This window comes from Triturus cristatus, chromosome 6, assembly GCF_964204655.1.
Source record: "Triturus cristatus chromosome 6, aTriCri1.1, whole genome shotgun sequence".
Lineage (NCBI taxonomy): Eukaryota > Metazoa > Chordata > Amphibia > Caudata > Salamandridae > Triturus > Triturus cristatus.
In genome coordinates this window covers 422,844,235-422,872,044 of record NC_140589.1, presented here as the reverse complement: position 1 = coordinate 422,872,044, position 27,810 = coordinate 422,844,235, and the positions used below count along the sequence as shown (strand labels likewise).

Here is a 27,810-nt window from a genome sequence, read left to right as displayed (position 1 = left end):
TGTGCTGGGCAGAGGACTCTGATGAATCATGCCACACATCTGGGTTGGTGAGAGTCTTTTTAACAAATAAGGATTATTCTCTATATTGTTGGCAGGAAAAAGCTTTGATGAACTGCCAGATCAACGCCGTTGCCTCCACCAGTTTCAACTGCCTACGCATCCTTCGCAAGACCTTCAAATGGACACCCCCCCCCCCCCCCCGACTGCAGAAGGACCGTCACCCACGCACTCAAAACCAGCAGACTCGACTACGGCAACACCCTATATGCCGGAATCAACAGAACACTTCTACACAGAATCCAAAACATCCAGAACGCCGCAGCAAGACTCATCCTCGGGACCTTGCGTCACAAACACATGACCCAACACCTACGAGACCTCCACTGGCTCCCCCGTGGAGAAGCGGATCACCTTCAAACTCCTCACCCACGCCTACAAATCCCTCAACATCGGGCCCAATTAACTCAATGAGAGAGTTTCCTTCCACGTACCCAAGAGGAACCTCCGCTCCGCCGACCTCTCCCTGGCAGAGGTCCCCTGCATCCGCAGGAATAGAACCGGTAGGAGAGCCTTCTCCTACATCGCTGCCAAGACCTGGAACAATCTCCCTGTGAACATCAGACGCTCCCTGACCCTGCACACGTTCCAGATGGACCTCAAGACCTGGCTCTTCGACTGATCTGGAGCTTCTCCCCCCTCCCCCCCAGCGCCTTGAGACCCTCATGGGTGAGTAGAGCACTTTATAAGCCCCTGATTGATTGATGTAAGTAGTTCGTAACAGAGGAATTCCTCTTGATTAATTTATATAAGTTGGTCAGAAAGTTGAGGTGTCCTTCAACTAATTTTCGCTCTCTCCCTTTGTGATTTGTGCTAATACCCAAATCACCTTGGGAGCGGAGTTCTAGAGGAAAAGATGTGGAGTTTAGATGGAACAAAATGTCACCTCCCACCAAACTATCAGCAATGTGGTACCAAGGTTTTAGTGAACAAACCAGACTAATATTTCCAGGGGAATTTATCCAAAATTTGAAGCCTTCAAAATTTCTTTTAATCTGAAGACTGCTAGCAGCCCACAATATGATGGACATAGAATCTGGTGCAACAGATTGCCTACAAAAAGCAAATTTAAGTTATATTGTTCCCATAGGGACTAGATGTTCTCACTCAAATTGATCTTCAGTGAAATCTTGAGCTGTCAGAGGTAAATCAAGGATAAGTGAATGCAACTATTCAATACATGCCTAAAGCTTTATCTGACAGTAGAAAGGCACAGAGGGCTCTGACAACCTTTCTTCTGTCCAATACTTTGACAAGATTCTGATGGGTGAGTCTTTCACTCTTGATGCATATGAGAATGTGACTTGGAAGTTATTTTTAGCACAAAACAGGAACTGACTAAAAGACACTATCTCCTTAAAGGAAGACCTCTTTCTTGTGCTCAAGAAAAGAACTAGAACAGAGCTCTAAAGCTAGAGGATGAGAAGTAAATCATAAATGAGGTTATATACCAAAACTGTGGGATGCGAAGACTGATTAACCTTCTCATTAGATAGGAGGGCCCAGGAGTCCTCTTTAGATTGTTTCTTTTTTCTTTAATTATTAAAATTAATTTGTAGATTTATATAGCGCAGCTTATCACCTATGAAGGTATCCAGGCACTGTCCATGGGCACAAGGAGATTAAGTGATTTGCCCAGAATCACAGGTTGTTGAGCAGACGCAGCGACTCAAACCCAGGTCCCCAGCTCCCGAGTCCACAGCTTTGTCCGCTGTGCCACATCCTCTCCCCTGTCAAATATGCTACACATGGAACAGATCTATGGCTGAAGAAGAAATTACAGATGTCCTAACTCCTCACTTTTCAGAGAACAACTACTTGGATCTTTTTGGGGGGGGCGGGGATTATACACAGTCCAGTATATCAGAGCATGTACAGTCATAATATACAGGTACATACGCAGTGTGTCAAGTGATCAGTGCTGACACTGTCGAGGCTTGCATAAAGTGTGAGCGCTAAATCTCAAAGGCGTTCTCCACTGACCTGCCATTTTTTAGGTACGTGCAGCGGCAACTTCCTACTACCCACCCATGTGTTTGCTGCACAATGATATGTCCCCAGAGTGTCACAGAGGGGAAGCATGGTTGCAGTTCTGCCAATAGTGGGACTGGGTCGGTTGGGCAGTAATGGTCCATTCTGCCATGAAATTTATGATGATCTATCAGCAGATGAAGAAAGCAGATCATCAGGACTGGCCTGGAAGACATTAATCCTTAAATAGAGAAGAGGCAGAAAAATAGAAGTATGGCCTACTAGGAGTCCATAGAAAGAAACGCGGCGAATGTCTTCAAATTACTTATGAACTTAATCATGCTTCCAGGTGATATGAAACTATATAAACCCAGAGTATACACACTTGGGCTTAAAGCTCATCCTGCTCTGCAAACTACTGCTTTAAAACCAAAGCTTGATTCTATTTCTTTCAGGTTTTAGAAACAAAAAATAAATAGACTCACCATTAAAAAGTCACAAGATATACGTACTACAGGCAGTGGCAAGCATTCCACGTGACGATTGGAAACAATTTCAAGCATCAATAATGATACTCTGAAGGGCTAATATATGAAAGTTTTATACAATATCTCCACATATATAACTATTCTCATAAATGATAAAAAAAATATGGCTTTTGAGGAATTATTTTATGCAGATACAAACAACTTACTCAGTATCATGTTGACATGATTTCTTTCTCAGTCAACAAACCTAAATCAAGAGCTCATCCACTGAAAATATTTCTTCTTAGACGTCACAATGCTTTTAAAATGGATTGATGCTAGACCAGGCATTTGATTTGTTTTTGAGTTTAGGCCCATCTGCGCTTAATCCTCCTAGCAACCTGCATACCCACTATGCTATTTCACTATCTTTTGTTCACTTTATACTTACATCCTCTATCACCCAAGATTTCTGGCAAAAGATCTAAAGAACATGGAGAGAACGAGCATAGTAAAGAATGTTTAGACTTACCTAAGCCTAACAAATACTCATAGTGATCCAACACTGGGGCCAAGTCAGTGGGTGTCTTCCTCTTATTAGCTTTGGCACGGCTGTTCGGTCCTTCTTTTCTTGTAGTTTCTTCTGGTCTGAGGAAGCAAGGTTCAGGGGTGCCCCTAAATACTAGCTTTAGGGGTGTTACAGGTAGTTAAAAGGTTGGGACCGATGGGTCCCTTCCATGAGGTGGGTACACCCCCTATTATGCCACCCTCCAGTGGGAGGGGGGCATAAGCCTTTCCCTGGTCGGCTGAGTCCCCCCATCTGCAAGATGGCGGGGACTGAGAGTTGTGCTTCACCACAACACCCCCGCCTGAGGGGTGGAGTTGGCAGAGGTGGGCACACCTCTCTTCCTAACTTGTTTTTCCCACCCAAAGTGGGGGTCAGAACCAGTGGGGACAAGTTGCTGAAAGCAGCAAGTGGCCTGGGGAAGCTCACAAAGGCGGCAAGCCTTTGAAGCTTCCCCTTCGTGGATCCTGCCCATCCTGGGGGAGGAGGCTTGGCACCTCGTCCCAGGATGTGCATTGTTTCAGGCCCCCAAGAGCAGCAGGCTCTCGACCCAGGGGTCCAGAAACAGGTCTGTTGGTAGTAGCTGAAAGCAGTCACTCAGCCTGGACACTAGTGGTAGGTTAGTTTTCAGGGGGCATCTTTAAGATGCCTTCTGTGTGCATTTTTCATTAAATCCCACACTGGCATCAGTGTGGGTTTAATGTGCTGAGAAGTTTGATACCATACTCCTCAGTTTTCAGCGTAGCCATTAGGGTGCTGTGGAGTTTGTAAGGACAAACTCCCAGCACCATATACTCTGAATGGCAGCACTGCACTTACAATGTCTAAGAATTGACTTAGACAAGGTAGGGGTACAAGGCTCATGCACCTGTACCCTCAGCACTGGTATAGTGCACCCAGCTAGAGGGGTGACTGATCTATGCCAGGGCAGTGGGTTGTAGGCATGGTACACAGTGATGTGTGCCATGTCGACTCTTCACTTTGTTCTGCACCAAAACACGCAAACTGCTAAGGCAATGTGTGAGTGTGAAGGTACAGGAGCTCTAAGGGTGGCACAATAAGTGCTGCAGCCCTTAGAGCCCCTCTCTGGTCACAGTGTCCTGGCTACCTGTGGTACCATTTACTAGGGGCTGACCTGTGGCCAGAGATGCCAATTGGGTTTAGGCTTCAATGCAGTTTTAGGGAAAGAACATAGGCCCCGGGTACCTGGTTAGCAGGAGTCCAGGGCACACTCAGTCAAAGCACATAAGCAAAACGTGGGGGCAACCATGCAGAAAGAGGACACTTTCTCACACTCTCCACCTACTTTTCTCGTTTGTAAAAATAAGAAATTCACATTTGAAGAATGCCCCACTACTGAAATAACGATTTACGCTAGTAGAAAGCCTCCTACTGAACAATGCTTTGTCAACAGACCAGCAAGTATTGTAATGCCTCCTTACTACTTGTCCGCACAGCCTCATGGGGGACACAGCCAGAATAAATTATGTACGTAAATGGCTGGCAATGAAAAAATGGATAAAATAGGACGTCAATGAACATCAGTGAGTTGTGAGCATAGCACTTTGCAGAAGAGTTGTCCAAGTAGCAGTACATGCTTCCCCAGCACCTGAGGCAGGTAACCTGTCAGCACAAATGGATTTCGGAGTTCTAAAAGAGTTATACAGAACAATCTCTCTGTCTGACCATAAATTGCTCATATTCAGACTCTCCCTGTAAGCTGCACATATGACTGCATTTACCACCATCCAAGTCGGACAATTAGGAGGCACAAAATGCTGCCCTCAACAGATTCTCATCCAGTTTCTACAAGTTCAAATTTTGCCAAACATTTATTCACCGATCAAAGTCAATCAGCTGGCTGTGTGCTGTGATCACTAGTTACCAACTCCCACAGGGATCTCGCCTTCAGTCTCAATGAGTTAGTAGCAAAATATGTGAAATGATGATAATCCACATTCTCATGAACTGTACTTCTTGAATATTTTGCCAGGTTAGAAAATAGAATTCTTCATCTTTCTTTGCTGGGTTCTCCAACAATGATTTAATAAAATATTTTGGGATTAAGGACATGCTTTGAATTTGGAAAATTCAAAGAGAAATCAAACTCAAGATGCAGAGTCATAGTCTTTTCAGGTGCATACAACACTTTCACAGGAGACGCCATCCAGAACTCAACTGCCCAGGTAAGGAAATACCTGCATTTTTTCCAAAATGTGCTGATTCAACCGTTGAACAACTTTTTTAAAATCCTGAGGCACTGATGTTGAAAGAAAGTACTGAGTTTTGAGTGCACATCCTCCAGCACAAAAAGTAGGCACCTTCTTAGTGGAGATGAACTAAGCATGCTGAGGGACAAGCAGGGCTATTATAATTATGCTGAAGAAAATATTTAAAAAAAATTATATTTTCTTTAACCTGTAGAGTGCCTTTGGGTCTAGAATATCAACCAAACGTTCAATCTCTTTAAAGGATGAGAACATCTTCAGTGGATTTTGACATTTGATGAATATTAACAAGTTTCAGATCATATTTTTCTCATCAGACTAAAACCCTGCAGCCTAGACCTGTCAAAATCACCCTTTTGACAGATAGGAAACCTTGATTTTGAATATTTACTAAGATACCCCTAAGCGCATGTTGGTGCCCCCAAGGCAGGGTGCATAATATTTAAATGGAACTTGTGAGACATTAAAATGGCACGTCGTCCCAGCCCCCGGTGACTACGCCCAAAACTATACTGTCACTACTTTAACCTGCACATAGAACATTTCACAGTCCCCATTATGCACTTTAATCTATACGTTTCGACACATACGAGCCACAGGCTCAATTTAAAGACTTTTTATATTTAACAAAAATCCAATCAAATGGTAAAGTTGGATTAATTTTTTTAACAACAGTTATTATGTCAATCGTCAAATAAAATGCAGAGCTCTGTAACCCAGAGACAGACTGCCACATTATGACAAGAAGTACTGCGTTGACTTAACATATATAATTATACAAAAACTGAAATACTATATGCTGTTTCAGCTCTGTATTGGGGTTTGTTAGGCCGAGGGTGGGCAAGGCTGGGTTTGCTCCACCTGCCTGAAATTCATAAATAAAGTTATTTAAAAAAAAAAAAAAAAAAAAAACTGAAATACTAAAGAAACAACCCCCCCCCCCCTCCCCTCACTGTCTTTGCACCACACACCTTTGGCAACGATGTATCTGGTAGAGACAGTCTAGCCGCAGATTCCTCAACTTAGAATACCCCCAGGCTTCAGACTGGATCTGGAAAGTCTTTCGCAGCAGCACCTCTGCGCGCCGGGGGCGGTGCCATCCGGCTCCGCCTTGACGTCGTCCACAGTCATGACGTCAGCGGAGCCATATATGCCCCTCCCGACACGCTGACGTCAGTTTTAGTTGGAGAAACTTTTCCGCGTCACAATGTGGAGCCATCACCAAGAAAAATGATGAATAAATAGGAAGAAATTGACAGGTGAGACAGAGCAGTGCTCTGAAAAGCCAACCCCCAAGAGCGAAGGCCAATCAACGTGAAAGGGAGACAAGGAAGTGGAAAAACAGCCTGGCAGAGGACAGAAAGTCCGCATCCAGAAAGTATAACAGTGAAGGAGAACAAGACCGGAACACCAGATTAGGGAGAGGTCACCACAAGGCGTCACCAGAAAGAGACGTCGCAACCCCAATATAGGACCCATAATGTACAGAGCCAAGAGATCTGAAGTAAAAGGCCGCAGGGGTGGCAAAGACCACAAGGCAATGGAGAAGGGAAGAGCGGGAAGGTGGGAAAAAGCATGAATAGATTTCACACCGTACAATCCAGGCCGAGGGCTAGAAAGAACACAAGATCTGTCAACATACCGCCCAATCTTGAGAATGGGCAGAATGGAGCAGAGAAACAGAACAAAGCAGTCGGTGTTGGAGTGAGAGAATATCACTTTGCAAAAGGGCAAACCAGCCAGAGGGAGGCGAGTATAGAAAGCCCCAACCTGAAAAGGTCCTCGCAGAACGGGGAGGATGGGTGGGTGTTAAGGAATCTGCGGCTAGACTGTCTCTACCAGATCCATCGTTACTGAAGGTAAGTAACTCGTTTATCTGATAGAGACGTCTAGCAGCAGATTCCTTAACTTAGAATAGATACCAAAGCCATACCCATGGAGGACGCTGGTCTGCAACTGAACCCCACCAAGTTCCCAAGGGAACTTAGTCGTCCATAAGGCGACTTAACAGCACTGTCAACCTTTGGAACGAACCACAATGAGGACAGTAATGATAGCGCAGTTAACCACCAGACCATGAAGCTCTAAAGAGAGCGGAAACAATGGGAGGCAAAGGCACCAGAAGGCGTCAAGAACAGTAAGAAAACCCCGTTGTGTATACCGGGTTGAGAGAAGGAAAGCACAGAGACAGAATGCCCAAGGCAAAGTGAGAGTTCATAACTTCCGAAAAGGAGATGAACTAACCCAGGGTTTGAGGGATCCACAGGATCCGAGGTGGTGACAGAAAGCAAAAGCAATTTCCAGTCGACCAAGCAGAACAGTGGAAAAAAGCAGTGTGGAACCTGCACCTGCAAAGGCACGTGGGGCAGCAGTGACAAGAGGCTGACCAGCAAGTGCGAGCATGGAGATGAAACCATATACTAGATATGCTGGAATAAAAAGGAAGGTCATGACTTTGCAAGAAGTGGAGCTGAACCGAGGGTTTGAGAGATCCGTCGGATGCAGCGCACCTACTGCAGCAAAGCCTCGAGAGATGGTAACTGGTATGACAGAAACATCGCACACCGGCCCAATATGTACAACAGCGAAAATGAGCCCTGTAGAAACCGGTACCAGCAAGAAACAAGTGACAGCCGTGGCAGGATGCCAATCCACGGCCGGAAGGTGCCGGTAGTACGAAAGCACAAGACACGCCAGGACCTAGGCGGTCCGTCACAACATGTGAAAGGGCCGACGACAAGCAGTTGAGCGTCAACAAACGAGACCGAAGACCGGAAGGTACCTAAGCATACCGGAAGGTATCTAAGTATACCGTGTGGATGCTGGAATCACACAAAGTAAGCAAGAACCCGCTGTAGGGTAGCGGGAGCAGCTCAGAGGCGCACAACAGCAAGAAGGCAACGGCCCAAAAGGGCACCAAGCAAGCCGGACACCACATGAGAGCTGGTGGTAGAAGCAGACCAGGCCAGGCCAGGAACCCTGGATAACGGACGAATGAAATAGCCTGCACGGATCTGCCGGGTAAAATACACAGCGATACCAAAGGGGATGATGGATGGAGCGTTTGAGCACATCAAACACTCACCCCCAGTCAACTGATCTGGGTTTAATCCATCATCATTCTTTAGCTCACTCCATCACCCCAGTTCAGACATGGCCATATGCAAATCAGTCTGACCCTGTGCCTCATGGGAACAGTCCAGCCCAAACTGCCAAGCCATGTCTTCCCTGGACCGGAAACAAGCATCCTGGGACCGGTTTCGGGTTCATAACCCTCATCAGCCAGGCTATCTTGAATCCAGTGGCAAAGTGAGCAAGGGAGCCATGTCTGGGCATACCCTGCCAACTTGGGGAGAACAAAGCGGTACCAAAGGCGATGATGTATGGAGCGTTTGAGCAAATCAAACACTCACCCCCAGTCAACTGATCTGGGTTTAATTCATCATCATTCTTTAGGTCCCTCCACCACCCCAGTTCAGACATGGCCATATGCAAATCAGTCTGACCCTGTGCCTCACGGGAACAGTCTAGCCTGAACTGCCAAGCCATGTCTTCCCTGGACTGGAAACAAGCATCTTGGGACGCCACAGATACGACTGGGGTTGAGGAGAAGACAGAATTGATACGAGGGCTCAACTTATCAGGGTTGTCCCTTACAGTGTCCAGGTGATATTTATCCACAGAGGACCGTTACCATTGCCGACTTTTAAGCTCAGAATTGTACTCATCTTCGCCTTCTACACGTAAGGATTGGGACAATTGAGTTAGGCCAGCTCAGGGTATAGTGTAGCCTTGTGGTCGTGGGATTGCACCCAATGGGCGAATGCCAGTGCTACTGTTGATTCACACATCTTGGAGTTCTGATTTTGTACATCACGGTATTCTTATTTTGGATCCTGTTCCCAGTCTTATTTGACGTGCTACAGTGATGTTTTGTCTACATACTAGAACTCGTCTACATTCCCAATTTTTGCCTTGAAAAAGTCTATTTAACAGACGAAACATGTGTCGGCTAATCGTGTGTTGGGAGTTTTAATTTTTGGACTTTAATAAAGGATACGAGAACTCAACATGATGATTTGATTGTATTATTTTGAACTGACTGGTGTTTCTTCATCGTCCTGATTGTGCAGAGATCCAATACTACATTATGGGATTACTCTAATCTATGACCAATACAGTTTGTGGTTTCATAAACTAATGAGGTTAAATGGTTGTGCTGTAATAGCTTCTTTTCTTGTGTTTTGTTATATGCATGTTATTTGTTTAATGTGCAGGTAGCCCCTCTAGGTAGTAGGTGTTTGAAGCTGACTTAACACCCGGTTGCCAATATAGCAACATATATACGTGTCACACATATTACTGCTACCTTTCTTACAGTATCAATTTTGGATGTGCGGTTATTCCCTTATAGGGAACACCACTACCTTCTATTTTCTTGTAAGGAATCTATCACTAACTAATGTCTCTTACAGATATATTGTTACACAAGTAGTAACTTGTGCATCTGAAAGAGACATGTTAGTGATAGATTCCTTACCTTAGAATAGATACCCCAGCAATACCTACCCCGGAGGTGGGTCTGCGAACCAAAATCACACCAGAAAGTCCCGGAGAACTGAACAGCCAAAGAAGCCATCTCTCCGGACTCGGCTGTCTAGGCAGCAGTGCTTGGTAAAAGTGTGCAGCGAGGCCCACGTAGCTGCCTGACAGATGTCCTGCAAGGGAACGTCGCGTCCCAAAGCAGTAGTGGCTGCCGTTGCCCTGGTAGAATGGGCACGCAGCCCCACAGGAGGCTCCTTCTAGCGAACGAGTAACAGGCTTTGATGCAGGGAACGACCCACCGAGAGATGGTCCGTTTGTGCACGGCCCGACCTTATTGGGCGCCCACGTAGCCAACCAAAAGTTGGTCAACCACCCGGAACCGTTGTGTGTGCTTCAGATAGAACGAGAGCGCACGGTCTGGGTCCAGACGATAGAGCCTCTCCTTCTTTTGAAGGAGGCGGAAAGAAGGTGGGCAAAGTGATGGTCTGCCCGATGTGGAAGGGCGTGACAACCTTAGCAAGAAAGAAGGACGAGTCCTTAAAACCACTCTGTCCGGATGAACGGAGAGCAAAGGAGGATTAGAAGAAAGAGCCTGGAGCTCACTCACTCTTCTAGCAGAGGTGATAGCTACCAGGAAAGCCATCTTCATAGTGAGAAGACTGAAAGGACAGTTATGAAGTGGCTCAAAGGGAGCACACTTCAGATAAGTCAAGACAAGATTTAAGTCCCATTGAGGCATTAGGAAGGGCACGGGAGAAAACGTGTGTAATGCCTTTCAGGAAGCGAGTAACAATTGGGGACTTAAAAAGAGAGGGCTGATCTGGAAGCCGTATAATCAATCAATCAATCATGGCATTTATAGAGCGCACTACATACCCGTGAGGGTCTCCAGGCGCTGGGGAGGGGGGGCGGAGGGTTCGAAAAGCCAGGTCTTGAGGAGTCTCCTGAAGGTTAGGAGGTCTTCTGTCGGCCGCAGGCGGATGGGGAGGGTGTTCCATGTCTTGGCAGCAAGGTGGGAGAATGATCTGCCGCCGGCGGTCACTCTTCGGATGCGGGGGACGGTAGCGAGGGCACGGTCTGCGGAGTGGAGCTGGCGTGTGGGGGTGTAGAAGCTGAGTCGGCTGTTGAGGTACGCTGGTCAGGTGTCGTGGAGTGCCTTGTGTGCGTGGGTGAGGAGCTTGAAGGTTATTCTCTTGATGATTGGGAGCCAGTGCAGGTCAAGGCGGAAATGGCAGAGAGATAACCTTTGATAGTGCCCAGAGCAGAGCCCTGCTAGGTCAAAGAGAGAAGTAACAAAAGGACCTCGGAAAGAGGGGCAGCAAGGGGATCCACAGCCTTTGCTGTGCCCCATGCCATAAAGTTTAACCCCACCTGCAGGCGTATACCGTCTCAGTGGAAGGAAGTCTGGCTGCCTGAATAATGTCAAAGACTTTGGAAGGAAGGTCGAAAGCTGTCAACTGTCGCGCTCAACCTCCACGCATGGAGGTGGAGGCTGGACAGGTTCGGGTGGAGGACTGGCCCCTGTTGCTGCGACAGAAGATCCTCCTGAAGAGGCAGTCGAATAGGGGAGCGATCGCCATGCTGAGTCGCACGGGACACCAGTATCTTCGTGCCCAATCCGGAGCCACAAGGATGACTTGGGCCCGGTCGCGGCGAATCTACTTCAGCACTTTGGGCAGAAGTGGTATAGGTGGAAAGGCGTACAACAGACCTCATCTCCACTCGTAATAAAAAAGCGTCGCCGAGCGAGTGCCGCCTCGGAAATTTCAACACGTAGAATTTAATGTCATTGCGCGTTTTCTTCGGTGGCGAAGTGATCTAATCAAGGCTCTTCCCACTGCAGAAAGAGGCAGTGCGCCACCTCCGAGTGAAGAAGCCATTCGTGAACCATTATGCACCGGCGGCTGAGTTCGTCCGCTCTGGCGTTCAGAGAACCTGCCAGGTGGTGAACCACCAAGGGAATGCCTTGATGTTCCAGCCATGTCCAGAGACTGAGAGCCTCCGGATATAGGGTCCACTACCCCACCCTGCCCAGTTTGTTGCAAACCACATGGCGGTGGTGTTGTCTGAACACCTGCACTACACTTCCCCGGACAGAGGGAAGGGCCATTGACCCAATCTCGATGCGTGAGCCGCCATTGCAATTGTCGTGCAGCGCCCTCCGAGATCTGGATGTGATCGGCCAGGTTGCCCCCATGCTGTGCACACTGGAACTTCAGGTCCCACTGCAGAGCCCGCATATGCCACCTGGCATGGTGCCCAAGCAGGATACAGGAGGCCATTAGGCCTAGGAGCCGGAGGGTCATCCTGACTGAAAAGCCGGGATAGAGGCCGAAAGATTGGAATCCTAGCCGGAATATGCCAGACTCACTGCACGGGAGGATAAACTCGAAACTGCGTCGAATCCAGAACCGTTCTGATGAAGGGGAGCGTCTGAGAGGAACTCAGGTGCGACTTCGGCAGGATGATGGAGAATCCCAGCAAATGCAGGAGATTGCCCATAGCCTGGAGGTGGGAGACGACTGCCTGAGGCGAACTCGCCTTCAACAACAAGTCGTCGAGATAGGGGAAGACTGGAACCCCTGAGCTGTGCAGATGAGTTGCGACCACCGCTATCCCTTTCTTGACCACCCGACGGGCACTGGTAAGGCCAAAGGGGAGTAGAGCAAACTGAAAGTGCTCTAGGCCTACCGCGAACCGCAGGTAACGCCGGCAGGACGGGGATATGAAAATATGCGTTCTGCAAGTGCAACGCTACGTACCAGTCTCCAGGGTCGAGGGCAGCCAAGACCTGAGCCAGAGTCAACATCTTGAACTGCTCCTTCCGGAGGAAGCAAGTGACGTTCTTGTGGTCCAAGATGGGACGCAGGCCCCCTGTTTCCTTCTTGGAGACCAGAAAGTAGTGGGAATAACAACCACGTCCCACTTCTGGACCAGGAACACACTCGATGGCCCCCTTAGCCAGGATGGCCGTGACTCCTTACTGGAGAAGCGCAAAAAGGTCCCCTGACATGCGTTGGAACTGAGGTGGCATGGCTGGAGGGGCAGTCTCGAAGGGGAGGGAGTAGCCCCTCTGGGCGACATGCCCGGGAGTCCTTAAAACGCTCCAGTGCACTCTCCGCCTTATCGCCAAACAGGCGAGTACCATCAAAGGGCATGTCCATACGGGAACTTTGTACATCCCCTGAAAAACCAGTGGACCGCAACCAGGCGTGACGACGGAGGGCCAATGTTGTGGAAATCGCTCTACCCAGTGAGTCCGCGGTGGCTAGTCCACACCTAATGGCGAACTGTGCTGCATCTTTCCCCTAAGCAACAGCTTGGGAAAGCATTGTCCGAGCCTCGTCCAGACAGGCATGTGGTGTTCACCAACCGCAGCCCTAAGCTAGCAGATGAACAGTTTCTTGCCGAACTGTCCCAGCTTTTTGGATTCCTATCCGGCGTTGCGGAAGGGAATGCGACTTGGCAAAGTGGAGGCCTGGAGGACCAGGCTCTCCAGGGTGGGGTGGGAGGACAGAAAACCAGGGTCACCCGGGGCCGGGCGATGGCACCGGGCCACAGACTTATTCACAGGAACCCACGTGGCCGGTCTAGACCAGGTGCCCATCAAGATGTCAGGTAATGCCCCATTGAACGGAAGCAGGGGCTCCGAAGAGCGTGGCGGTGGCTGAAATACTTCAGCGAGGAGGTTAGTCTTGAGGGTCACTTTAGGCAGGTCAAGGTCACCGTACCACCATAGTGTATGTGGCGCCCTCCTCCATAACCACAGCGTAGAAAGAAAACCAGGGTCAGAGGAGAGGTCAAGGCAACCGGCATCCTCTAGATCTTCCGTCCATTCCTGTTCGGACCCGTGTGAGAAGGTCCTCAGACCCCTCCCAGCCGTCCCCTTCTTCCATTGCCCGTGGAACAGGCTCTGACGGGTGGTGGTTTTGGCGGGCAGGGGAATACAAATGGTGGAACGGCGACGGTCGACGTCGGTCCGGCTCCGTGTCCCAATTAGGGCCCCAACCAGGAGCAAAATTGTCCGGGAACCCGAGCAAGGGCAGAGGTGGAACGAACGGAACCCACTGCAGCCCCGGGATCGGACCTGCGGGCGGCGCCGGGGCCGCCTGCGGAGGCCTCTGCGGCGCCGCCGGTGGAGGTCCCTGTGGTGCCAGGGCCGGAGCAGTCAGCGGAGGTCCCTGCGGCGCCGGAGCCATCGGCGGAGGTCACTGCAGCGCCAGAGCCGGAGCCGTCGGCGGAGGTCCCTGCAGCGCCAGAGCCGGAGCTGCCGGCAGCGGAGCCGGTGGCAAGGGAGTGCCCTCAACAGGGACCGCGGGGCCCGAAGGCGCGCCGGCGGGAGCCTGATGCACGGGAGGGCCCTCAACTGGGACAGCGTGGAACGAACGGAACCCACCGCGGCATCAGGATCGAATCTGCAGGCAGCGACAGGGATGGAGCCGGCGGCGGAGGCCCCTGCGGCGCCGGAGCAGTCGGTGGAGGAGGTCCCTGCCCCACCAGGTCCGGAGCCGTCGGCGGAGGTCCCTGCGGTGCCGGGGCCAAAGCAGCCGGCAGCAGAGCCGGCGACAAGGGAGGGCCCTCAACATGGACCGTGGGGCATGAAGGCACCCCGGCGGTAGCCCAAGGCCTGAAGAGGCGGTCCATGGCTGCAAGAAAATCTTGCACCTGGGCAGGAGTCGCAGACGGACCCGGTTTAGGTGGGTAGGTCGCGGAACTAATAGGCTCCCAATGAGCCGCGGGGGTGGTACCCCCTCGCCAGTGTCCAGAGACCGACGAGGGGACGTCTGAGAGCGGAAATGCCTCGACTTCTTCTTTGGACGTCTCTTACCCGGATCCGAGTAGGAAGACGTCGATCCTGGGGAGCGAGGACAATGGCTCCGCGAGAGATTTCTCTAGCGACCCCTGGACCACGAACGGCGCGTAGACGACTGCCGGGCCTCCAGTAGCTTACGGGACCGCCCGTGCAAGGGCTTCGGAGCCATGGCCAGATAGTCGGAACATGACTGGGAGTCATTGTCGTGCTCCAGACAGTAGAGACAGATGCCATGGGGGTCGGACACCGACATCGTACGGCGACAGGCCCTGCAGGATTAAAATCAGGGCATCCCTACGTGGCACCAGGAGTCAAAGACTCAAAAATGGAAGACAAAGAATCTCAAAAGTTTGGTCAAAAAGGGACTAGGGTACGTGCTCTAACCGGATCTGTGCTTGCTGGCGCGGAAAAAGAAAATACTGATGTCAGCGTGCATGGGTGGCACATAAGTAGTCTTCGTGATGTCATCTCGGCGCTTACAACCACAGCGACGGACGCGGAACCGCACGACGTCACCTTCCGACGCGCATGGGGTACTGCTGACGAAAACTTTCCGGATCCAGTCTGACGCCTGGGCATATTCTATGGTAAGGAATCTATCACTAAACGTATCTCTTTCAGATAGCAACATATGCCCCTTGCCTGGGTGGAACAACGGTCCCCTGCAAGGCCGAGTAGGAGAAAGAGCCAGGCACAACAGTGGAAAAAAGGGAGTACGAATGTAAAGGCCCCGGACCCCAAGGAGCGAGTATTCCAAGGAAAACACGCCCCTTTGAGAGTGCACAGTATGCCAGGTTCTGATGCACTACAGACAGACCAACCCAAATGCGTAACAGAGCAAAGCTATAAAAGGATTACTGCAGGAAGGAAGAGACAAGTGGCTCCCAGCAGGATGTCCGCTCGAAGACTCCATAGGAGCGTACCAAGGCAAAGGTAAAACCTAATGCCAGCAAATACCCCACATAGGGTAAGGCTAATCCCCAGGAGGGGTGTCCTCTTGGACTAGCACGCAGTCAGAGAACTGAAAAAACAAGAGAATCAGCCAAACTGCTGTACTGAACGAACATAGAGATGGCTAACCAGCCATGAACACTAACCGGTCCCTATATCAACCTGTGCATTAGGATGTGAGCTGTAAAATAATGCAGAGAATATGGCACCAAGATTTATTGCAGCAGGGACAAAAGACGGGAGTCCTCTGAATCCGCGTGGCGGTCAGAAAGATCTACTCCATTGAACAACAGATCCCTGAGGGCATCCTGAATATGATCTGGGAAGCGACTGTCACGCAGCCAAGCATGGCGGCATAAAGCCACAGCGCGAGCAAGGACCCGTCCTATAGAGTCAGTTGGATTGAGTGAAGACCTAAGGGAAAATTGTGCCATGCTTCTGCCATGCAGCAGAAGACAAAGCAATTCTGTCCGTGGCCCTTCTGGAATAGAAGGGAGAAGGTGAGCAACTGAGCCCCAAAGAGCAAAGGATGCTCACACACACAGGCCGTATTTAAAGACCGGACGCTTGCGCTGGCAGAGGCGAAAAGCCGGCGACCACAATCATCCAGCCACCTAGACTCCCTGGTGGGAGGTAACAATGGCAAAGAGGGTGAAGACTGTAAATTAAAAGCCGCCTGAACAACTAGGCCCCGAGCTGTTATGTGAAGAGACAGATGAAGGGCAGGGCGGTGCCTACGAGCAATAGGCCGATCAACAGGGTCACCAGAAGAGGGTCTTGACCATGTGCCACGCAGGAAGTTAAGCAGAGTCCCCGAATGGCAGCAAACGTTCTACTTCAACAGGCTCCAAATGGAGCAGATCCAATAAAGGGTCAGAAAGTAGAGGCACCACAGGAGGCTGAAAGCAGAATACAGCAGCCGCCTAATGAATAGCACGCGCGAAGGCAGCACCAGATTCAATCGCCATCCGTGTAGGTGACAACAAACCATCAGTGGGAGACGGTTGAAGATTAATCCTGCCACTAGACATGAAGAGTGGAGGAGCCGGACACTGACCCGAAGGCTGGGGAACTTGCACCCTGGCTCCTTGATCTGGGGAGTCCAGGGAAGCATCAGGTTCCAAATGAGGAGGCGTAAATGGTAGAACCGGCATCGATGGATGCCGCGTTGGAGACCTATCGCAGCGCAAGGAGCAACCACCAAGGGAAGCGGAATCGATGCCAGTACCGATGTCGATCGATGCCGCATCGGAGTCGCCTGGACGGCGACTACCTCCACAGAAGAAGCGACCAGGACGCCAACCGACGTCGATCCCAGTGCAACCTGCCTGGAGGAAGCACGACGTGCCGGGGCCGACATTGAGCCTGGTGTACTACTTGGCGTCAACCCCGGTGTCGCCGCCCCAGACGTCAGCGCAGGAAGCTGCACAGGGCTATGCGCTGACAGACGGGGAGGGAGGTGCCCTGGGTCCTGGCTCGGTGGCGTCGCGTTGGCTCTGGAATCGACGCACACAGCCGGTACCGGGGAATCGTCAGCAAAGGAGGACCCTGTAGGAAGGTGGATATCGGACTATGGTTACCCCCAACTTTTTGCCTAGTGTCTAGCTGGTTTTTCGACTTAGTTGGCCTGAGATCCTGCCATTCAGGGTCTCAGGCTGTCTGCTCTCTTTAAAATGGACTCCATGTACCCTAGGTACATTCCCAATTGGTAAGGATCACCTTATTGGACCCTGTACAGTGTACCCTAGGTACCCAGGGCATAGGTGTACCCTAGGCCTCCCAGGGGCTGCAGCATGTATTATGCCACCCCTGGTCTGGCCTTCCAATCAGACACTACTGGCTGATCACTCAGCTGGGGCAAGGTCGTGTAATCACCCCTTGCTTAGATATAGTATACCTATATCTACCCTTAAAATAGACACATGTGTACCTATCAGCCACTCCTATGGCAGGCCTTAACAATCATGGAGGCAGAGTGCTTGGTAACATGTGAGATGGTGCTCTAGCATGAGCTGAGCCTGTCTGCAGCTTTCGGAACCATGTCCTTATAGCTGTTCTATGATATAGCCTACCATATACTCTTAAAGTGCCTTATAATCTTAAACGGTTATGGTAACTATGGTTTGGCTTTATCAAAACATGTCGTGTAAGGTGTCTAACACTTTGGAATAAGACCCCCATCCCATTTCTGGGGATGAGGATACTATCCCTCCCTTCTAGAGGGAGAAGACATGTTGTAACCTACTTAACCGGTTAAAGTTAACCAGAGCCCCAGCATCACAAAATGGATGCTGCTGCCACAGACACGAGTCTGACCTCCTGCTCCTGGGAGTGATCCCGGCAAGGGAGGCTTGGACAATAGGTTTCCTGCTTGGGGAGGTGCTAGCACCTCCCCAGACAGACTTTAGTGTATTGGGGCAGGGAGGGCTGAAAGGAATGAGACATGCCTGGGGCACACAAGGTGTCCCATGCATAGTCCAGTTCAAACCGGTGCTGGGGCACTCCAGCCCCAGTCCTGGCGCGAAACTGGACAAAGGGAAGGGGGTGTAACCACCCCCCTCCCAGGTCCCACCCATAAGGCGTGACCTAGCAGGTAACCCAGCCCCCCCAGATTTGGATAAGAGTGGTAGCTGGGCCCCAGGAGATTAGATTATCCTGAACCTGCAACTTGAACAGAAACTCTGGACCTTCGACATTTGACGAAAGAAGAAGACTGAAGAATCTCCCTTGTGGCCAAGGAGTGGCTACCCTGTGCAAACAGGCACCATCAAGAGACTACCCTTTGCTTTGCTAAAGTTCTACGAGGGACCGACTGCAGAGCCCGACCAGAGCCTTGACTTCCAGACTTCTCCGACCCTGATCCTGATCCACAGCCGAGCTGAGATCCGTGGAGGCGACGAGAGACGTGGGACCGGCTACCTGGGAAAAGTGGCGAGTATCTTCCAGCGCAGCTTCTGAGGCACCCTCGAAGTTGTGCACCGGGGATTGAGAAGCCCCAACCCCAAGCACCATCTGCACCGAAGATCAGCCCCCCACACTCCACGAGTCCTGCGTGGGGCCCTTCTGCATTTTCCTGCTTGCCGCGCTTGTCCGGTTGCTTGCCCGTTGGCTAGTGGCCTTTGTGACGACGCATCCAGAAATCTTCACTGCTGGTTTGGCTCCTCCAGACTGGCTCCCGCTTCCTTGCAAAAGAGAAGCACCCCAGACCTTCCTGGTCTGCACCAGAAGCAAGTCCTCCGTTCTTCGTGGGTTCCGCTTGCCAAGGCTTGGTGAGTCCTAGTCCAACTTCGACGCCGCCGACAGCAAGAGCCTTCGTTGGACAGCTCGCCTCCTGGTCCTGGTCGTCCGACGTTCCCTGGTCCTCGTGGCTGCAGCGACAAGCTTCACCTTCACCTGCAATCTTCACGACATCGCCTGGTTCCTTCCTGGTTCCACGTGGTCACTGGCTAGTGACCTTGACTCTGTCCCTTCTGCTTGCAGGTCTCCTCTCTTCTTGATCCCAGCCTTGGGATCCACCGGACACTCTTCACTGACTGCCTGTCAGCAACTTTCCTTCAGGCATCCATAGAAGTCCACGACGAAACCCGACGCAAGTTCACACCTATGCACCCGCAGCCCGTGGGCTAGGTAACTTGGGTACTTCGGTGCTCACAAGGGTAGTGACTATCCTAGGGTCTAGTTTCTGAGTCTCGACTCTCTAGCTGCTTCAGAAGTGTCCTTAAACTGTTAATTGCTAACAACTACTATTTCTATCGACTTTTACGCATTACGCGTGAGTGTTTCCACTCTGCACCTGAATCCCGTGGGCCTCCCACTTCCTAACTGTTGCTAGTGTAGTGTAGCCCCAGCGAATCCCTAGGCCTAGGCCTATCCTATTTCCGTGACAGTGGTCCTAATACCACTTACTTAGTATATGGTTTGCGTGGCCCCTAGGGCCTAACTGTATTACTTACCTGTGTGACTTAATGTATGCTTAAATAAGACTGTGTTGTACTTACCTCTAATCTCATAAAGAGTGCTGAGGGTTTGACTAGAATAAATGCACTTTATTTTATATATATATCTGTTGTGGTGTCCTTTCATTTGGTATTCAAGGGATTATATATGGTATCACAGCTGGCTTCACATGCCATTCAGAGTTTAGCCTAAGACTGCTCTTGTCCATGCTACCACTAGGATAGCTGGTCTATAAGGTTGACTTTACAACCAATCACCATAAGGGTTGTTTGGACTGATATAAGGTGTACACTAGAACTAGTGACATCATACATCAGGCCAACTTCTCACAGACCCGGCATGAGTGCCTGCTACCTCTGTGGGACCCGACGGCACACCAGGGAGAGGGGCCAACTCAAAACAGGCCTTTGAAGAAGCCTCCATTTGGGCACGCGTTGCCCTAACACCCGGAAAGGGTGGATACGGAGGAGGAGGCTGCCGTGCGCCCGTACCCGGCACAGTGCGAGAGGAATGGGAGGCAGTGGCACGGACATTGGAGGAAGATCTCAGTAGGCGACGCCTATGCTTATGCTTACCTGTTGTCGCACGGCGGTTGCGGGAGCGACCTCGGGAACGAGCCCCATCTAGAGAAGAGCGGCGACGGGAAGGAGCCAGACCAGACATCCGTGCAGCCAGCAATTTCATGCGACGCTCCCTCAAGGACTTCGGTTTCATCCTCTGACAGGCGTCACAGTCCTTGGAGTCGTGGTACACGCAGAGGCACCACATACAGATGAGGTGCGGGTCAGTGCCAGACATATGACGCGCACAGGCTTCACAAGCCTTAAAGCCGGAAAGCATTGCACACTGTTCCCACGACACCCAAGGGTGTCGAAGGCCCAAAAACCAGGCCAAGGAACTGCTGGTTTGCCAGGATCCGCGCTTGGACGCGGAAAAGAAGAAAACGGACATCAGCGCGCCGGGAGGGGCATATATGGCTCCGCTGACGTCATGTCCGTGGACGACGTCAGGGCGGAGCCAGGCGGCGCCGCCCCCTGGCGCGCAGAGGTGCTGCTGCGAAAGATTTTCCAGATCCAGTCTGACGCCTGGGGATATTCTAAGTTAAGGAATCTGTAGCTAGACGTCTCTATCAGATCCACAACTCCTGCCCAATTTAACCCTCAACTGACATATCCCCCACGGCAGGGAGCTCTAGGTCCAAGCCCCTATAGGTCACCCACCTCTTCCAGATCTTAAAATGCTTCAACGAGCACCCTCGAGCCTTAAAAATAGGAACCTCCAAACCCATTTTGAAATCCAAACCATTTTTCCATGCCGAGAGCAATGGTGGAGCGCCAGCCTTCCACTTACGAGCAATGTCCCCTTTAGCCAGCGTAAATCCCAGTAGCATCAGAAGGCGCTAATAAACATTTCCCCCCACCCCCTCCATTATATGTAACAGCACCAATTTTGGAGAATAAGGGAGCTCCCAAGACCTCAGCAAGACAGGTTAAAACCCCCGCCAGAACCTTTCGAGCAACGCACACTGCCAAATTGTATGAAACAGGGTACCATTCGCAGAGCCGCATCGCAGGCACTCCGGGGTCGCTATCAAGCCCGCCTTCCACAGCCTGACACGAGTATAGTATACGTGGTGAAGAAAATTAAATTTGATCGGCTGAAGGCGAATGGCTATCGCCTCTCCTCGAGGGGACGCAAGAGCCTCCGTCCAGTCCTCCAAATCCAGGGGACCAAGGTCGTCCTCCCACCTCTCCCGGAGTTTATCCAATGTAGTGGGGCAATTTGACACCAGGGTTTGATATATCTTGGGAGATTTTATGGTCCTGTAGGTCTCCCATAAACAGTTTAGCTTCAACAGGACTGAACTCTGGAAGAGACTCCAAATCTGCAACGCTGGGAAGAATGGCATGCCTAAACTGCAAGTAATTGAAAAATTGTGTTTTCGGCATCTGATATTCATGCTGGAGATCCTGGAAAGATTTTAAAACCGTGCTGCGCATTACGTCCCCTAAGGTAGAGATCCCAATGTTATCCCAGTCACGGAAACCCTCCAAGCCCGCAAGTCGTGGCAATCCACCATTGGACCAAAGGGGAGTCTCCCTTGTCAGCCTGCCCCACCACCCCATCCTACGCAGGGCCTGCCTCCACACCTGGGAAACTAATAGAAGCCGAGTACAAGACCATGTGTAAGGAATAGGATCCCATATGGCACCGCTCCACTGCATAAGCAGTGTCAGAGCGATCCCCATACCACCATTCGTTCAATATCAGGATTTGCGAGGCCACATAGTAGGACTGGACTCCCGAGGCGGCCAGCCCACCACAGTACGTGGACTGAAAACACGTCCGTAGCGCTACTCTAGGTGCCCTTCCTGCCCAAAGAAACTGTCCCGGAACCGAAGTAACCTGGCGGAACCAAGAAGAACTAACGGGGAAGGGATAATTCTGTAGCTGGTAGAGTAAACACAGCAACGAGAACATTTTAAAAATGGCCGACCGACCTGGAATGGGAAAGGGGCATACGAGACCAGGTTCTCAATTTGTCGCGCACCCGCGCCCAAACCAATGCAACATTACGTTCCAAGGACACCCTTGGCGAATCAGACAGCAAAACCCCCAGAAACTTCATACCAACCGCGGCAACCTGCATCGCAGAGGTCCAGGTACCCAATTCCACCTGACGCCCCAGTATCCACAGCACAGACTTACTTGCGTTCATAAAGAGACTGGAAGTTTCCCCGAATATTTCCATAATACGCAGCAATCTGGGGCCAGTCCTATTGATGTTGGTCAAAAAGAAAAGGACATCGCCCCCGTAGAGCGCGATACGGTCCGATAGTCCCTGTGCCCATTCGAAGCCCGCCACTTGTGCATCCATCTGCACCCAAGCCACCAAGGGCTCCATCGCGAGGGCGAAAAGAAATAGCGACAGCGGGCATCCTTGACGGGTGCCCCGTCCAATAGGAAAAGTGAAGGAGGCAGCACCCGGACCGACGCCGTGATATGTGTATAAAGTAGTTTAAAATAGGCCACAAAACGTGGGCCCAAATTCAAATTATCCAAGAGCGCAAAGAGATAAGTCCAACAAAGGGAATCAAAAGCCCTATCCATAGCCGCCAACAGGAGAGCCGCTGGCACATCCAGCCTCCGAATCATGTCTATAGCAATATGTGCCCGCCGAATATTGTGCCGTGTCGCCCGTTGAGGCATAAAGCCCGCCTGGTCCGGGTGGGCCAGCGAGGCGATATGGGAGCGAAGACGAGTGGCCAAGGCCGTGGCCAAAATCTTGGCCTCAATATTTAGCAGCGAAATGGGACAGTATGAAGAATGTTGGTCCGGAGGACGGCCAGGGATATTTTTAAAATATATAGGAATAATCTTTTGAAAAATGTAATTCTTTGCCTAAAGTTCCTGGAGTCTAACTTGCTTTAACTCTCCAGCAACTCCCAGCCTGTGCTCTGCTCAGGAAGAGGAGGGAATGAGGTATGAAATTCCACCCAGAAGAATACAATAGGCTGACTTGAATGGGCAGAGGCCACTCCTCCGAGCTTAATAGCTTATACAGGGTGGGGGCTGTGGGCATTCTGTTGACACCACCCTGTCAAATCCTACCAGACAGGTCTGTTGAGCCACATTTAACACTTTGACACACTTGAAAGGGAAATAAATAGATGTGAGGACAATTCTTGTGTAACCTGCTATGTTGCTGAAGGACTCTGCTTTTGTCCTACCATACGTCTGTATTAGGGTTTGTTGTGGGTAGAGTGTCTACTTCAAGCTGGATTTTAGAGCTAGATGTGGAAGGACACTAGTGATTACCAGAGTGCACTCCCCTACACACCTACAACCCTCAGAGCCCAGGTTTAGTGTGGACAAAGACTTTTGCCAGCTTGAAAGTGTCCAGACACATAGTGTTTGGCCCCTTTGCAGTAAGGCAAACAGTAACTACTGAAAGGGTGGGTAGGGTTGCCTCTGGAAATCTTTGCCCCATTGGTTAGGGGGTGCCTAGGAGTTCTTATCACCAGCTAGCTAGTGCCAGGCATAAATGTGGTACCCAAAGGCACCTCGACAGAACTCTTTCTGGACCAGCAGAAGATCAGAAAGAACTGGAACTGCTGGGTGAGACTTGTAAGGAGCTCTGAAAGACTAGTCCTGCTTTGTCTTGTACAAAAGACAAAGAAGTGGACTCCATTGGCTGACTTAGTTGGATGAGCTCTGGGGCTACAGAGACGCAAAAAGCTACAAGAGGCCTTTTCCCTACAATTCCCAGCTGACCAGTGGTAACTGGAAATTGGACTGGATTTTGCTGGTGGTCTCTGCTCGACACCCTGAGAGTTTACGTCCCCCCCAGGGGTTCTGGACGGGCTTCGAAGTGCACTCATGTGATTGCTAGGTCATCAGGAAAATGTTTGGACACTTTTGAAAATTTTTGGTCCAGAGCCAAGGGGGCCTACTGCAAAAAGTACCTAATGGGGAGTTCCATGGCGTTGGATTGAAATTCAGGTTTGTCCCTCTAAAAGGCTCAAGTATCGTTTTAGGACACAAAACCTTTAAGAAACAAACTCAAAAGCTCCAGAACCTTGGTGAGACCAACCTGTGGCAGGTAAAAGTTGGCAGTTCCACAGCGGCAGCTACAATTTCAGATTTGTTCCGGTAAAAAAAATGCTTTTTCTTCTAAAAATGACAAAGCCCCATTTTGGATTAGAGTTTGAATCATTTTCAAGCCTTTTGACTTCCATACTTTCACTGAGACCAGTCCACTTTGTGCATCAGTGCAGAGCTCTGTTAGACTGCCTTAAATCGTGCCTAGGTCCCGGTCTACTACCATTGGCGCTTTACAGCCCTATTTTCAGTTAAGTATTTCAAAATTCATATACCCGTTTCCCTTATGGGATTTGTGTCATTTTAATGCAATTTTGTTACAACAACAAAAAAAGTCCCTATTGTTCTAATTTGGTTTGGGATTTTTATTGTTTGGAGTTTTGACTTTATTACTATTCTGGTACTGCATAAATGCTTTACCCCTTGTCCCAAGTTAAGCCTATCAGCTCAGTACTATAGCTACCACAGGGATACTCAAAGTACGGCCCGGGGGCCACATGCGGCCCTCCTGACCTTCAATTGTGGCCCTCTGGTGAACAGCAGCACTAAGCTGCTGTTCACTTAACAGAGCAGGAAAATTCAGAAAGCTGCAAAAACAAACTGGCATATTTTAGTCACACGTTTTACACATTTTACACATTAGCTAAAGTAACCATAGTGAAGAAAAGAAAGTGCACTAGACAACTTATCTTTAGGAACAAATTTAGTTTCAAAGACACCTTTAGTTTTAAACTCTCTGCAAACAAGTTTATTTTATTAACATGCATGAGAGTATTACCTTTGTAAATTAGATTGTCACTGCATTGAGAGGCAGTGATAGTTTCCAAAAATGATCTTGGAAACTTTCATGCCACCCCCCATTCTGAAAAGAATGCGATTAGTGAACCAAGAAAGAAGTCATTTGTCAGGTGCACCTTGTGTGTAGCCTTGGTTGATATATAATTGGAACGCCATTATAGTTTATTAAATAAAGCACAACAAGGTTTTGTACCATACATATCCAATTCCTGAACTCATGTAATTTAAGGGACTTCCATATGTGTTAATAACGAAATAAGAGGCAAAGCGAAATTAACAAATTGCCTAGGATCACACAATTTCATCAAGTTGGAAAGCCAGGACTAATACCAGGTTTTCTGGTTTCACGTTTTGCAATTCAGCCACCAGATGAGTATCTCTTTCCCTCTCGTGTTTTACATTATAAGTTAATGCTTTAACTTTAATTCTTGATGCATTAGTATAGAGCGTTGGTGGCAGACAGAAGTCACATGAAGGCTCGGTTTGTTGTCCAAACCATGCATCAGCTTCGCGTCTCCCTACGCTCACCTTTCATCACACCAATCCTCCCATTGCTGGCATCGGTGCGGCCCTTAGGCATGCTACAGACAGTACTTTGCGGCCCCCGGGGAAATGTTTGTGAGTACGCATGAGCTACCAGATTAATTTAATTGTGTTGTGATTATTCTTGAAGGTGGGGAACCGCCCACCCAAAATACTAATCCAATTTGTAACAAGTTATAAAATGAGGCAAAGATGGTGGGGGAAGAAGGAATGCTAGAGAGTGAGGACCAGTGTAGAACAGGTAGAATCTGACAACAGAGAAAGAATGGATAGTGAAGAGGATGGTGGACAGAGGAGAGTGCAGCCCAAAAAGAATGGGAAGGGCAGCCGAGAGAGAGAGAGATGGGGAAAGGAGGAAGGGAAATAGAGACAAAGATAAAGACAGAGAGGGGTACGGCTTTAAGAGACACACAAGAGGGAAGATGGTCTAGAGAGAGGGAAGATGGTCTAGAGAGAGGGAAGATGGTCAAGAGAGAGGGGAGGCAGCAGAAAGACAACAAAAACTGGCAAATCTAAGGGCTACAGGTGGAAGAGATGGAAAAACAGGCAGTAGAGAGAGGTGATGGTCATGAGAGAAAGAGGTCAAGGATGGTTGAGCGAGGGTAGACAGTCGAAGAAGTGGATGGTCAAAAGAAAGATAGCGAGACAGCGGTGGATTTTGTGGGAGAAAAGTTGAGGAAAGGCAAGTACAGTCGATAAAGCAAGAGGAAAAAAATGGAAAGCAAGTGGAGAAAAGCAACAGAGAGGTAAGTGAAGAGAGAGAACGACAGGAGAAGGCAGTAGGGGGAGAAGAACAGTGGAGAAGTGGGAACATTAAAGGTGAGGAAAGTAGAGAGCAAGTTGAGCAATGTGAGACAATATTTTTCATTCAGAAGCGCTAGCAATCTTTGGCAGACCTACATGGTATCACATCAGATGATTTTGTTTAGCTGAAACTCATTTTAAAACCAAATTTTATTTAACATTAAAACGTCCTTATTTTAGTGAGCAGAGTCAACAAGTAAAAACTATTTATTGCTAGTCTTTTGATCTTAATTCGATATTCAACTAGGAGAGAGTAATACTTTGCTTACCTGGGAACAAATGATCAGCAGAAGGTGTATCTCCAAGAGATGGTATAAATTCTGGCCCTGAACTTTGAATAGATGGCTGAGACATTTGTGAAGCTAAAAGAAAGTACATTTTCTTTTTCAGTAATATTTAAAATATATGTAAAGATAATAGAAAAAGTTTCAGAAAGGAATTTTAACAAAGCAATAATCTCCTCATTATCTCAAAGTTAAGCACCCAAACATATCAAATTCAAGAATGTTACATGAATATTACTGCAATTTCCGGAGTTGATGGGTTAGAGAGTCTAGTGTAGTATATTTTACATGTATTTCTCAGTCAATACAGTCTAGCAACACAAAAAGTATTTCAACAGGAAGTGACAAACCCATTAGGGCTGGAGCATGGAGAGGGAATTGTCATAAGAATGATGTGGGGGCAGATAGGAACCTATTGAAGAGGTCTAGGCCAGAAGGGTTGGTGTTAAAAGTGGTGCAAGGAAGGAGTATAGGTGGGTAGAGAAGTTGTAGATCTGGTTTGGGTGGGGGTTAGGGGTACTGGTAAGAAAATAAGTATGGATGGAAAGTGAACATAGCCCAGTGACCAAAGGCTCAAAGTCCAGAGCAGGAGGAAAACCTCATCAGGAATAATGTGTCAAGAGGGCAAGGTGCAGAACACAGGGGTTCAGGTGAGTTGTACGGAGAGGGTGTGTAGCAGGGCAAAAGCAAGAAGTAAAAGTAGGGTTGAGAATAAGACTAGCAAAAGCAAGGGTATGGGCAAAGAAAGATACAGACCTGGCGAGAATACATGGTTGGGGTATTTAGCAGATTCAAGTCGGACTCTCCATAGCTCTCCAAGATGATGGAACAAAATCTTTCCACTCCCACTACCCAGAGATGCACAGATAATAAATGCAAAATCCCAATAGTTGCTTCAGATAAACTAGAGCAGTCAAAGCACAATAACAGAGTCACATGTAGTTTTTCACAATCTAGTTTTATTAATCCCACAGCCACAAACCAGGAGCAACTCTACCCTCCTTAGGCTAGGAAAATAGCAGAGAGAGTCCACCACTCTGCTTTGTCAGTATGTAAAATGGTGCCCCTGCATCCCTCGAGACCACAATCCTACTCACCATACCACATCACACCAAGAGGATTCAGGCACTCCAGAAAAGATAATGGTTAATGGAAAAGGATGCGTTCAGGGTGACCAGATGTCCAGAGTATGACAGGACAGAACAGTTTTATGCACTTGGTAAAA

The 27,810-nt window shown here is 49.4% G+C and overlaps 1 protein-coding gene across 5 annotated transcripts in view; it reads right to left on the bottom strand.

Moving 5' to 3' along the window:
• MCPH1 (microcephalin 1) overlaps window positions 1-27,810 on the bottom strand; it is a 1,335,298-nt gene that overhangs the window by 1,107,904 nt on the left and 199,584 nt on the right. For all 5 annotated transcript variants that reach the window (XM_085610826.1, XM_085610823.1, XM_085610822.1 and 2 more), the window contains exon 7: window positions 26,571-26,663. In XM_085610826.1, the coding sequence (XP_085466952.1) occupies window positions 26,571-26,663 (93 nt within the window). The remainder of the gene's footprint in view (window positions 1-26,570; window positions 26,664-27,810) is intronic.